Below are 13268 nucleotides of genomic sequence, written 5' to 3' on the forward strand. Positions count from 1 at the left end.
AAGCGCTTTTCAGTTCCCAGGATGAAATTCACCCAATGTCTAGAGAGCTAGCACAAAGCCTTCCACAGCATTTAAACCCTGTTTTGGGAGAGTGTGTGAAGCTGTGGGTGGAATAGCCATATGGGACGCTTGTACACTATAGAAGGGATCTCTGCATCTGGATTGGATACCTCATGCAATGGAGGAAGTCAAAGACAAGGGTCATGGGATCCATATTTATGCAAATAAACAAGCAGTGTGGTGGGGCTGCAGCTGCTAATCTAGTTCACTATGGAGTAGTGCCAATGGGGTGGTTGCATTGCATGCATATTGTACCCTAGCTTTGGGTTTTACCCCTCAATCCACCCACATTCCTCCAGCAGAGTTCAATCACTCGGGCTTTAAGCAAAAGTGTATTTCACTCATGATAAAATAAGGTCTTACCTTGATTTAGTTCCATATCTGTTACTTGTCGTTCAAGCTGCAGCCTCAATCTCTCATTAGTTTTAATGGAGTCTTCTAAACGTTGTCTCAGAGATCGAATTTCTTGAAGATGCTCCATTAATAACTCTAAATAAATCAAGAGTTCTCTTTTCATTTTGATTAAATGATATTATTTTACAATGGGTACAGTACACAGAGCCGTGTGTGTGATGTGGTAAAAGAGCTAGAAAATCTTTTACAAAAATCAGTGAGAAAGGCTAAATGAATGGTATTCACAATGGGCCCTTTTCGATAACTTACATGGTCTTACTGAATACTGTATTTTGTGATTTAGATTTCAACATTCCTTTCATGAACTCTTTATTCTATGTTCTCAAATAATCATAGGCGCTAGTTTTAATCTTTTCTAAACGTCTATTTAAAAATAGTATGTGATTATACAATTTTCTAGTTAAACTGTTCTATTTATTTGGTAATGAATCTTAAGTTTACAATACAACTTCATTTCTAGACTTAGTATACCAATTGTATATGATTTCCCATAACAGGATGATCACTAGAGTAACTCACGTATAAAATAAGTCATTGACATACACTATGTTTTATAGACTCCATGCCTTAACAAATAAGTCTATTCTATCTAGTTTCAGTACAGTACCTTTTCCTTTTTGCTTTGCCGTTCGACAATTCCTCTTCCTTTGCTGTATGTTTCAGCAATAATCAAGAACGTATTGTTCTAATTGTGACTATCTTGTTGGTCAGTTTATCCATGTCATCTACTGCTGGTTTATTTTAAAAAAAGTTTCCTGAACACCGCACTCTATTTCAGCAGTTAAACTTCCATCTCTGTCTACAGCAAACTACTTTAACAATCGGTTGCACTTACTGAAACTATCCAGGTCAAACATGACACCACTTATTAATTATGCAGCACTTACAGTTCTCAAGGAAACACAAGACTGGGTTTTATAAAATTAGAAAATCTGTCTTTTTTTTTTTAAATTTAATAATCTCTTGACAATGTCTGTTTTCCCTCATGACTTGTCTATTTAAGGACCGTCTAGAGTACTGTACAAGATGACAGTCCAAAACAACAAAGGCACGAAATATCATAGCTAATTTCATTTCAAAGAGAAGATAGCTTCTTGGTACGCATGATTGTCATCTTGGTACGCATGATTACTGAAATTACAATGATTATGCAAGATACTGGAAAGATGAAACAGATATACATTCCACATTATTTCTTAATTAGTTCCCTTATGAATTTATTTATTTATTTAATTTTCCCCAATATATAGTAAATCTTCAGTGGGGAAAAAATTACCTGGGGGAAACTTGTTTGGCACAAGTGCCAGTTTGTCATGTTCTTCCTCCACTAGGTCTTGTTGATGTTCAGGTGATCCAATAGATGACTTTTCTGACATTTCAAAGTCAGACAAGGTATGAAAAGCAGATGGTATAGGTGACTCATCCTTAAGTTGCTGGTACATTGTGGTGGTCTTCTCATTATCCCTTGTGTGTCAAGCAAAATATTTTTAAATGTACAATGATAATTATCGCTTTAGAAGCACAATGAATAGAGAGAGATTGGTGTCAAATTCACAGGATACATGCATAGTAGCAGATTTTTAAAGATACATAGTGATATACCTCCACATATCAGAGATAAGAATCTAGGGTGAAATCCAGGCCCTACTGAAGTTAATGGGAGTTTTGTCCCCAGTGGACTTCAGTGGAGCCAGGATCTCACCCTTAAAGTTCATTTTCCACAACTGATCTATTTTAAGTGCCTTTAGTGGCAAGGGGACTTGCAGCTAACTTAAAAAGGCAGCTGAGGATTGCTCCAGCACAAAATAATCCTGGGCTGACATAAAACCAGTTTAGGTAACGTCACAGCACCTGCTCTCCGCACCTCTAGTGTAAGGATGTTTTGAGAATGAAGTCGAAGAGCAATGCATTTTGGTAATAAGAACTTAAGAACGGCCATACTGAGTCAGACCAATGATCCATCTAGCCCAGTATCCTGCATTCTGACAGTGGCAGGCACCAGAAGCTTCAGAGAAAATGAATAGAACTGGGCAATTAATCGAATGATCCATCCCCAGTCGTCCACTCCCAGCTTTAGGGCAGGGGTCGGCAACCTTCAGCACGCGGCCCATCAGGGTAATCCGCCGGCGGGCGGCAAGAGATTTTGCTTACATTGACCGTCCACAGGCAAGGCCCACCGCAGCTCCCAGTGGCCACGGTTCGCAGTTCCCAACCAATGGAAGCTGCGGAAAGCAGTGGCCAGCACGCCCCCTGTGGCCCAGGCTGCACGGGGTTGCGTCCCTGACCATCTTGCCTAATAGCCACTGATGGGCCTATCCTTCATGAACTTATCTAATTCTCTTTTAAACACATTTATACTTTTAGCCTTCACAACGTCCCAAGGCAACAAGTTCCTTAGCTAGTCCCTACAGTTCAGTCCCAGGGTGAGGGGAAGCAGAAAGATAGCTTAAAGACACCTTTGCCAACCCTCTTCTCTCAGTTGTGCTGAGCATTCAGCCTAAATATTTATGCTAATATGTCCTAGTATGTTATTCTAATTTTATTTATACTAGTAAAAGTAACAGAGTCTTAGTAACCTGACACCTCACTTTAGTGGCTCTGCTGTTAAACCTTTGCTGAAAAGCAGGGAGAGACGGCTTGTTTTCTATGAATATTTTATTAACAAAATGGATATTAATGGAACACAAGATGTATAAGCAACAGCCATCTCAAAGAGCAATAGAGTTGAAGTTGGGCTATAAAACATGTAGGCTTTTTATCGTTTAAATACACAACAACAAGTTTAATGCCAGTCTTCAATGATACTCTTACCTTTGTGCTAATTCATAAAGTTTGGCAACTTCTGCATCCAATGATTCTCCTGCACAATAAAAATATGTTTTTTAAAAGGAAGAAAAGTGTACTCAAAATAATACTAGTTATCTAATCTTTTTCTCTGCATTAACGTATTTGAATAACTTAAGTGCTAATTGAACAGTGACCTGGAAAGCACAAATAGATACCAGCCTATGTAAGAAACACACACTTGTTCACAGTGCTAAGTCTCCATGTTATTAAGCACAACTGGCAGTCCTGGGTCAAGAAAGGCGCAGAACTTGAATTTCAGAGGTCTGTAGTGAAGGTCAGGATTGAAATGCACAGGCAGAAGGCTATTTATGCTACTGCTTTACAGTCAATTCTTAGTAAGCCGAATGTTCTTTATAATCCTATAGACCAGCGGTTCTCAAACTGTGGGTCGTTTTAATGGGGTTGCCAGGGCTGGCTTAGACTTGCTGGGGCTTGGGGTTGAAGCCCGAGCCCCACTGCCCCAGGCTGAAGCTGAAGCCTGAGGGACGGGGCTGACGCCTTTGGGCTTTGGCTTTAACCCCTTCCCCACCCAGGGCAGTGAGGCTCAGACTTTGGCTTTGGCTCCCCCACCCGGGGCAGTGGGAATCAGGCGGACTTAGGCTTCGGTCCCCCCTCCTGGGGTCGTGTAGTAATTTTGGTGTCAGAAGGGGGTCACGGTGCAATAAAGTTTGAGAACCCCTGGTATAGACATTTTATTTTAATGTCTGGTTCAGTACAATACCATTGTGTTAGATATATTGAACTGTCTCAGTTGTCAGTGACTTTTCATAGTATATAGGATACCATCTGCTGGTTGGGGCAGGGGTTTAAAACATTTTAATGCTTATGCAGTACAAAATCTCCTGATTTGTAATGCAAGTATCCACTGAAATGACTGAATACACTCAATCTTTTCTTATATTGGTATGACACACTAGTTGCAGCATCTTTTTCACGTATACGGCCTCTTCAGTATGAGTCATCAAAGCTACAACATGCTGAAGCTATTTTTAAAGAAGGACAAGACAGGGACCATTGTTTGATTGCCTGCTGAATGTTTCAGAAGAAAATCTTCTACAGGCAATTACATGAAGATGTTGGGGTCAGTGTCCCCATTTTAAAAGACTACCTCAAGTGTTTGCTTGAAGATAACTTTGCAGCTGACACCTGCAAAAATGCTGTCAGTTGGCTGAGATATGCTGGGAAAGGCCTTCCTTGAGGAGCTAGGAGAAAGAGCTTTCTTGGTGGACTTTGCTCTCTTAGTATTGCTTTTTCTCTTTGCCATCACTTTGTCACTCAAACTTCCCCAGTAACAAAGAATGAAGATTATGATAATGGCTATGGCACACTGTTCCTTTGGGTGACAAATATCAATTCCAATGACTATTTTAGGGAACAGTATTGCATTTTAAATAGCTATGATTTAAGGTGTAAATCTGTCTTTTCTTCAGCATGCTGTTGCCATGCTTATGTCCCCAAGGACCCTTCTACAATAAGATTCTGGATCTCAACACACCTTCATGATTAAAATAGCCTACAAACATAAGGAACAATACACAAATGACTGACAGCTTCTGAGAGCTCTACTGCTTGGATGTTCCAGGCACCTGCTCTGCAGCCTAATGCCTTACTGCAGCCTGGGTGCATGGAGACTGAGACTAGACTGAGAGAGGTCTCAGAGCACCCAAGAAATATCTCCCCCCAAAAGACAGACATTTTTCAGAAGGTGTATAAATGCTCATTCTTCAGAGTATAATCCAACCTTCTAACTGATGACGGTTAGGGAGGGACTTCCTCTACTGTCAGGTCATTCCACAGTTGTCCACTAAAGGATTTCTTGCACCTTCTCAAAGCATCTGTACTGGCCACAGTCAGAGACTAGATGGCCCAGAGGTATGGCAATTCCTGTATTGCAATGGCAAAGCTCTACCTTATGTAATGCATTTTCCACATTTATAAATGACAGTCTGTGTTTATGATTTAATGTATGTATAGCATTAAACAAAAAAGGCACATTTTTAATTATATTCTAAAACCTCTGAACTTTCTATGGGCCCAATCCAACTCCCACTGAAGTCAATGGAAAGACTCCTATGAATACTTCAATGGGAGCTGATCAGACACATAGGCATGATTCAAAAGGCCTGTAAGTCAAAAGTATTGCATTGACTTTTACTTGCATTAACCTCAATGGAAGCTGGACTGGGTCCTATATTAAAAGATCCTGGAGTCCATTTGTTGTTGAAACGGTCATTGGTTTTGCAGTACCATGTGGCTTTAGTCCAAGTAGTTTTGGTTGCTTGGTGTCTTTGTCTTGTGACACAGGAACAACTTGAGATGGAAGGATCCAATTGCAATGACAATTACAAAGTTAAAAATCAACCACTGCATGAGCACTAGAATTAAATCTGCCATGCAGTGGCAGGGACAGCAGCTGTCTGCGTGCCATTCTGACTGAAAGAACTGTAGCGGGAAGGTCCCACTGTGAGTGACATGAGGACAAACATAAGAAAAATACATAGAAGTAGATATTCAAGGCAAAAATATTATAATAAAAATTCTTCAGATTTCAATAAAATATTTATGTACCATAGACAGACAACAGGCTGGGAAATATAACTACATACCATATAGAAACTTCTTTTCCAGCTTCTCAAAAAGTTGCACACTTTGATTCAGCTGTTCACGGAAACCCTCAGCAACATAATAATCAACATCACTGGCTTGAAGCAGCTCCTCAAAAGCTTTAATAAGGCTGGTCAGATGTTGATGATAGGTAACACAGATGCTGTGGATCTCTTTAATTTGCTGGCGCTGAAAGGAGAGCTCTCGAGCTTGGGAATGAACTAATGAATCATATCTGTGAAAATGAAATCATCTTTTAAAAGAATTTTTTGACCATAACTACCATTTAAAAAAAACTAAAATGAATTACAATTCTAGAACAGAATATCATGTAAATCCAATTTCTCTAAAAATGCCCTATAGCAACAATGACAAAGATGTCTTGCCCTTACTACTAGGCAGACAACTATTCATGCAGACAACTTGCAGGTTATTATGCATTATGTAACTGCTTAATTTATAAGATAGGCAGGAATTGAAATGATGAATTCGCTTGTAGGCCACCAAAATACCCAGTATTAACCTGATTCTTAGAATCTGACAAACAAGCGAGTCAGATGGCACCTGAAGGAGTTACAATGAAATAAATGGGAAAGAATGAGTAAAGAGGCTAAAAATATACATTTCTACAATGGTTGTCTGTGACGGGCCAAGGGAATCAGATGGGGTCCACCTTCCTCTGAAACATTAAGTACTGTCGACTGCCAGAGGCAGGATTCTGGACTTTGTGGACTAATGGTTTCCTCCAGTATGACCAATTCTAGGTTACTATCTCCTATGTTTATTACTACAGATGTGATCATGACAACCAACTTACTGCCTAAATTCTTGTACGTCAATAGGCAGGATATAAATTTCAGCTCAGAATAACTGAGTTTATACTGCACTTGTGGATATAGATGTCCACTTTATATTGCAATTGTCCCTGTCATTGATATGCTTCTTTCTACAGAAGCATGCACCTCAGGGGAGGAAGGGACTGAAAAAGGAAAAAAACATGAACAAAATATGGGGCATAAACAAAAACTATGACAGTGTGGGTTGCTATAACATTTTTATTTCTACTTGTTTAGGGAGAGATGTATAACTCATGTGTGGCACTGCCACTTGTGAGTCATGCAGTCATACCAAATCCATGGCAATAAAAACTTTATGCAGCCCATACCATCCCTTAGATTACAGAGTTAGATTCATATGTGGGAAGTGTATTTTCTAGGCATGCAAGTTCATATATTTTATGGAGCAGGTGGGTATTTTTCTAAGCTAACATTAAAGTGCCACATCAAGGGCTTGCAAGCATCATCAATCATGAATTATGGAGAACCTAAAGGGTTGAAGACATTTCTGTGTTCCACCTGTTGCCATCAGGTATTCCCTAGGGGGAAGAGTGTCTTGTTGCTAAACCACAGGATTGGGTATAAGGAGATCCAGATTCTAGGATGGGGAGTGTCAGTCTGATTTGTGGATAAAGTACTTAACTTCCTTTGCCTCAGTTTCTACATATGTAAAATGATGATACTTCCAAGCCTTAAAAGGAGGATCCACTGGTTTAAGAATTTCTGCTGTAAGGCTTCATTCATTAATTTCAATGTATAGTGCTTTCAGATACTTGAATGGAAGGCACTACTGTATATAAGTGCAACATATTGTCATTGTAAGTGCTAGCATTACTATTGCATACATAAATGTAGACACACAGCTAAGAAGGTTCCCAGGAATTTGGCAGCCAACTGCCCATAGACTTGTTTCAGACTATTTCAGATCTGAAGTAGAATGTCCTTACTCTTGCCACACAAATTAGAACGTGAGTGCTGCAAAATTCCAGGAGCATTGATTGTGGCTTATACTCATAGACTTTAAGGCCAGAAGGGACCATCATGATCATCTAGTCTGACCTCCTGCACACTGCAGGCCACAGAATTTCACACACACCCTCCTCTAATAGACCCATAACCTCTGGCTGAGTTACTGAAGTCCTCAAATCATAAGAGCATATGAAGAACATATGAAAATAAGAATGGCCATACTGGGTCAGACCAAAGGTCCACCTAGCCCACTATCCTGTCTTCTGACAGTGGCCAATGCCAGGTGCCCCAAAGGGAATGAACAGAACAGGTAAACATCAAGTGATCCATCCCCTGTCACCCATTCCCAGCTTCTGGCAAACAGAGGCTAGGAACCATCCCTGCCCATCCTGGCTAATAGCCATTGATGGACCTATTCTCCATGAATTTATCTAGTTCTTTGTTGAATGCTGTTATAGTCTTGGCCTTCACAACATCCTCTGGCAAAGAGTTCCACAGGTTGACTCTGCATTGCGTGAAAAAATACTTCACTTTGTTTGTTTTAAACCTGCTGCCTATTAATTTCATTTGGTGACCCCTAGTTCTTGTGTTATGAGAAGGAGTAAATAACACATCCTTATTTACTTTTTCCACACCAGTCATGATTTTACAGACCTCAATCATATCCCCCATGAGTTGTCTCTTTTCCAAGCTGAAAAGTCCCAGTCTTATTAATTGCTCCTCATATGGAAGCTGTTCCATACCCCTAATCATTTTTGTTGCCCTTTTCTGAACCTTTTCCAATTCCAATGTATCTTTTTTGAGATGGGCTGACCAGAGCTGAACGCATGATTTAAAGACTTCAAGTTACAGAGAATCCACCATTTACTCTAGTTTAAACCAGCAAGCAACTAGTGCCCCATGCTGCAGAGGAAGATGAAAAACACCCAGGGTCTCTGCCAATGTGACTTAAGTCATCCCCTCCCACAGAGAAACCTGCAAGAGGGAGAACCTCACTCGAGAAATCACATAGGAGACAGCATCCTGCAGGGAGGATTTGTATATGCCTCTGGAGAGAGAAGGGCATGTGGCATAAAAACCATCATGGGAGGATGATATGGATGTATTAGAAGCAGTTCTTAAATAGTAGAAATAATTTTTTTTTACTTATAAGGCAATTTCTAAGTAAAAATCTTTGTCACTTTACATTAATGTTAACGAATTTTAGCCTTCACCACTGCACTGTGGAGGTATGTAAATATGAATATCTCTGGAATGACCTCTTACAGTACTGGTGCTTGCACTTACTCATGGGGCTGAAAATGTGTTAGCATTACTCACTTGGATGGTGATGTTTCTCTAAGTTTGTTTTGCAGACGATATACTTCATCGAGAAGATGCATATTTGCAATTTGCTCTCTTTCAAGTTCAGCCTCATTTTCTAATAAAAGCTGCTTAAGATTTTGTGATGTTTGTTCATCAGGTGTTTCTGTAGACTGTGAATTCACGTTTTCAATGTGGATTTCATAATCCACTTGCTGATGTACCGTAGAAAATGTTTTGGTCTCTTGTCCATCAGTATCTTGCATTTGTATAACATGTCTTTCCATGGGCAATTCAGCATCATTCAAAACTATATTAAAAATATCACTGGACAAAAAAGGGTTAGTAGATTGCAAATGAAATATGAACATTTTGTACTTTTCAAGCTCAGACTTCATATCCTTAATTCTTTGTCTCAATTCTTCTAAGTCGTCTATGACTTCATAGTCATCAAATGCATCTGTACTTGCTATACTCAGTTTGAGAGAAAGCAGACTCTTGGAACCTGAATATGTTGTAGCTGAGTCAATGTCCTGGTTATCCATGGAATAAAATTCTTTATTTAGCTCTTTCAATGAATGTAGAATATTCATGTTGCTAATGTTATGAGGAGTTTCTGTTTCTGAAAATAAAAGGATTGTATGTGAGCATTAATATTTATTTGACATTCAGCTCTTAACAGCACTTGAACAAATCTCTTCACTTCCACAACAAGGGAACAAAATAAACTGCACTTAGTTTGTATCTTTGACCTCATTATCTGCACCCACTAATCCATCTTACACTTCTAACATTCAAACCTCCCATCAGCTTCCAAATACCAATTTCCAATACATAAAACCAGCTTTCTCCCCAAGCAGGGATTTAAAATTACACTTGTTATATTCCGTTCTAGACAAGTGACTATTGCTAAGTCCAATATCTTTCAACCCACCAAGGTGAGTCCCTAAACACAAGGCATTATAACACTGATTTACAAGCCGACCAAAATATTTTTTTAAAAAATCTTCTAAAAAATTCATTTTATTTTCTCTCCAGCTCCAATATCCATATGCAGCCAAGTGGAATTTAAAGTCCGAGGATTTTAAAAGATTGCTAATAAAAATAGTAAGTTGGAAAAAGAAGTTCTAATAAGTTCTTTTTAAAATGTGGCCTAAATAAAATCCATAATACCGTGTAGTGTTAAAGGTTTTATTGATACTCATTTGGGATGCCCTAAACAATTCACATTTGGCTAACCCACTCATGAGTAATGCCATCACCAGAGATTCATGCCAGTAAAAACTGTATACTTCTATACATCATATAGTCTACATTTATTGGGGGAGGGGAAGTACATATAACTAGCCAGAGGACTGGAGTTTTCCTGTTACCAGGAAACAGAGTTCTACTATCAGGCTAGCTCTGCAAAAGATCACCAATATTTGAGATTGTTTACCTCCCTCTTTCTGGAGCATCTTGAAGCAAGACCAGGGCCCCTTACGTGTATAGTCTGGACAAGCATAGCATACTGGTAAAGCCAAATTGTTCTAGAAGCAGGGCACCCAAACATAAATCCTATGATTTCAGTGGCAAACTGTCAGATGGAAATGAAGAAAAACCAAAGCCTGGAAATTGCTGATAAAATAATGAAGGATTCTGAAGGACTAGTGACAGATCAGTTCTGTGTTCCTTAGATAGTGTGTATCTGGCCCTTTGGCTGTAGAAGCCAACTACAGACAACGTACTGTGAAGACCCTATAGTAATTCCATTTAGTGTGAGGAAGCCTGTCAACCATCTGTACTGCCTATCAGAGTTTGTCTACTGTCTTGAGGTGAGAACAAGGAGGTTCAACAGCCTCCTTCACAGGGACTGGAAATAGGCAATACTGACAGGAGGAACAGCACTGTAAAATCCCAACATTCATCAATGGATACATTCAAAAAGGATCTTTCATTCTAATTTGCTAATTCTGCAATGTGCTTAACACCGTCAACCACCACTGGCTTCAGTGGGAGTTGAAGATGCTCAGCATCTCACAGGATTCAGCCTTAAGCCAATCCAAAGTCTCAATGGACTCCTAAAAAAAAAAAAAATGGAGTGGAATGGATATGGATGCCTGAGCCAAGAATGAGCACAAGCAAATAAAAATAACTCTGCAAGCTGAATCCGAGGTTGGGAAAGAAATTAGGTGGTTACACTGCGCTATCTATCCCATGTGCACTGAAGGGCAGGATGATGCTCTGCGATTGCTGCATCTGCTCACTTATGTTGTTCAACGTTCTAAATGCTATTGAGTCACAAGACAGCAATACGCTTGAGAAAACTTCATTGCACCAGAATTCACGGGCAGATCCCAAGCAGAAGAAAAAGATATGTTTCTTAAGAGTTCACTAGCTACTCCTACTTATTCTCCACCAGAAAGACAATCCTCTGTGACTTTGCAGTTGGTTGCTGTAATGATTAAGATCTCCCAGAAGGTTGTGAATTCAGGTGAGGAACAAAGAGCAAAATCAGATGAATTCTTAAGATCAATAATCCTGCCTTCACATAAATGTCCTACATACTAAAGAATATGGGGGGGGGGGGAAGGGACAGAAAAATTGGAAGTAGTATTGTTTTTAATTAGAATGCTTGTTATGGTTTTTCATAAGGCATTAGTTGCTCTTTAAAGCAGAAACTGCTAGCACACTTTAATGTACCACACACAGGTAATAAATGTATATCCTGCAATCCCTTACTGACTGGCTTCAGGGAGACTACACCTGTGAGTAAAGTTAACGTGAGTAAGGGTTCCAGAATTAGTCTCCTACTCAGTACACTGTATGCAACTAGATAAAGAGGTCATTCAAGCCCTCTCAAAAAGACAAATGGATTATGGAGAAGCACATGGTACATGGAATTAACCCCATTTACATTTTCACTCAATGATTCAGTTAGGTTTCAACTAAGCCAAATGCCTTCAGATAATTCAGATAAGCAGAATGCTATCATTCTATTGCTTCCTCCTTGCATTTCATAACAGTGTGGCAAGTGCACAATAATGAACATATTTAATTCATCGAATGGATCAGAGGAACTGAGGAGGTTTGCAGTACAGTGTTTGGGAGTTAGGCACACAACTCATTATTTTTTATCGGAAACTGTGCTCATAAATCCGTGTGACCCTTCTGAAAACATAACCCTTAAGACACTAACTTGGGGACCATTATTCTATACTAATTAAGTAAATAATATTTAAAACCAACAAGTAATGGTAAAAAGGGGCAATTATCTACAGTAGAGTCAGTTATCTATAATTATTTATAGAAAACAATAAGACAATATATTTTAAGATTAGTAGCTTTCATAGTGCTGCTTTCTCATTATCACTTTGTGTTCATGCTCTACCTTGACTGTTTCTCTGATCCATGATCATCTTATTTTCATTCTTGTCACAAGTATCAAATCCAACAGCCTGTGAATCCACCTGGATCTCTTTGCAATCCAATCTGACCAATGATTCAGCTAGAGAAATAGAAGGAAAAAAATAAAGAAAACTTAGCTAAGTGACTTTAAAAATAAAGAAGTAGGATAGTAAAACAACTGATACGGCAACAATTCAGAACGGTGAAGTCATATAAAGAACTGCAGTAGTAAACATAAACACACAAATATGCAGATCATGTGAAATAGCCTAAGCACATATTTTTCAAATACATAAATTAACTATCAAGATAATTACTATAAATTTGAATGTCCAACGCTTTCTACCCCAGATGAAGATCTTACCACAAAATTCTGCATCACATGATGAACACATGCAAGCAGTCAGTACACTTATTATATACTCAATTGATTTTTAGTGTTTTATTTTTCGTTTTTTGTGTACATTTACAATGAAGATAAATAATTTCACCAATGATTCTAACTTCATTCTCTACAACCTCTGAGAGCCCCAGGTCTTGGGATTCCAGCAAGTGCAGAATGCTGCTACCCATACTGGCATACATGCAAAAATAATTGAGTATAGGGGACAAAAGGACTGCAGCCTTCCATTTCATTTCAGAATCCAATATAAAGCTATTTTCATTCTTAAAATTCTCCATGGAACTTTACTCCTGCCTACTTCACAGACCAGGGGCTAGATACTGCTCCCACTGAAGTTAATGACCAAACTCCCGTCAGTTTTAATGAAAACAAATAAATAATAAAGGGAAGCACTGTGTACATGGTATTACTGTGGCTTAGTTGATAGAGCACTGGACTGGGAATCA

At 39.0% G+C, this 13268-nt stretch overlaps 1 protein-coding gene across 12 annotated transcripts in view; it reads right to left on the reverse strand.

Moving 5' to 3' along the window:
• CDK5RAP2 (CDK5 regulatory subunit associated protein 2) overlaps positions 1 to 13268 on the reverse strand; it is a 104422-nt gene that overhangs the window by 23618 nt on the left and 67536 nt on the right. For all 12 annotated transcript variants that reach the window (XM_043530094.1, XM_043530091.1, XM_043530098.1 and 9 more), the window contains exons 24-29: positions 12403 to 12519; positions 9051 to 9654; positions 5928 to 6160; positions 3286 to 3334; positions 1751 to 1938; positions 424 to 549 (exon numbers count right to left, since the gene is read on the reverse strand). In XM_043530094.1, the coding sequence (XP_043386029.1) occupies positions 424 to 549; positions 1751 to 1938; positions 3286 to 3334; positions 5928 to 6160; positions 9051 to 9654; positions 12403 to 12519 (1317 nt within the window). The remainder of the gene's footprint in view (positions 1 to 423; positions 550 to 1750; positions 1939 to 3285; positions 3335 to 5927; positions 6161 to 9050; positions 9655 to 12402; positions 12520 to 13268) is intronic.

The sequence above is a fragment of the Chelonia mydas genome, chromosome 16, assembly GCF_015237465.2.
Source record: "Chelonia mydas isolate rCheMyd1 chromosome 16, rCheMyd1.pri.v2, whole genome shotgun sequence".
Lineage (NCBI taxonomy): Eukaryota > Metazoa > Chordata > Testudines > Cheloniidae > Chelonia > Chelonia mydas.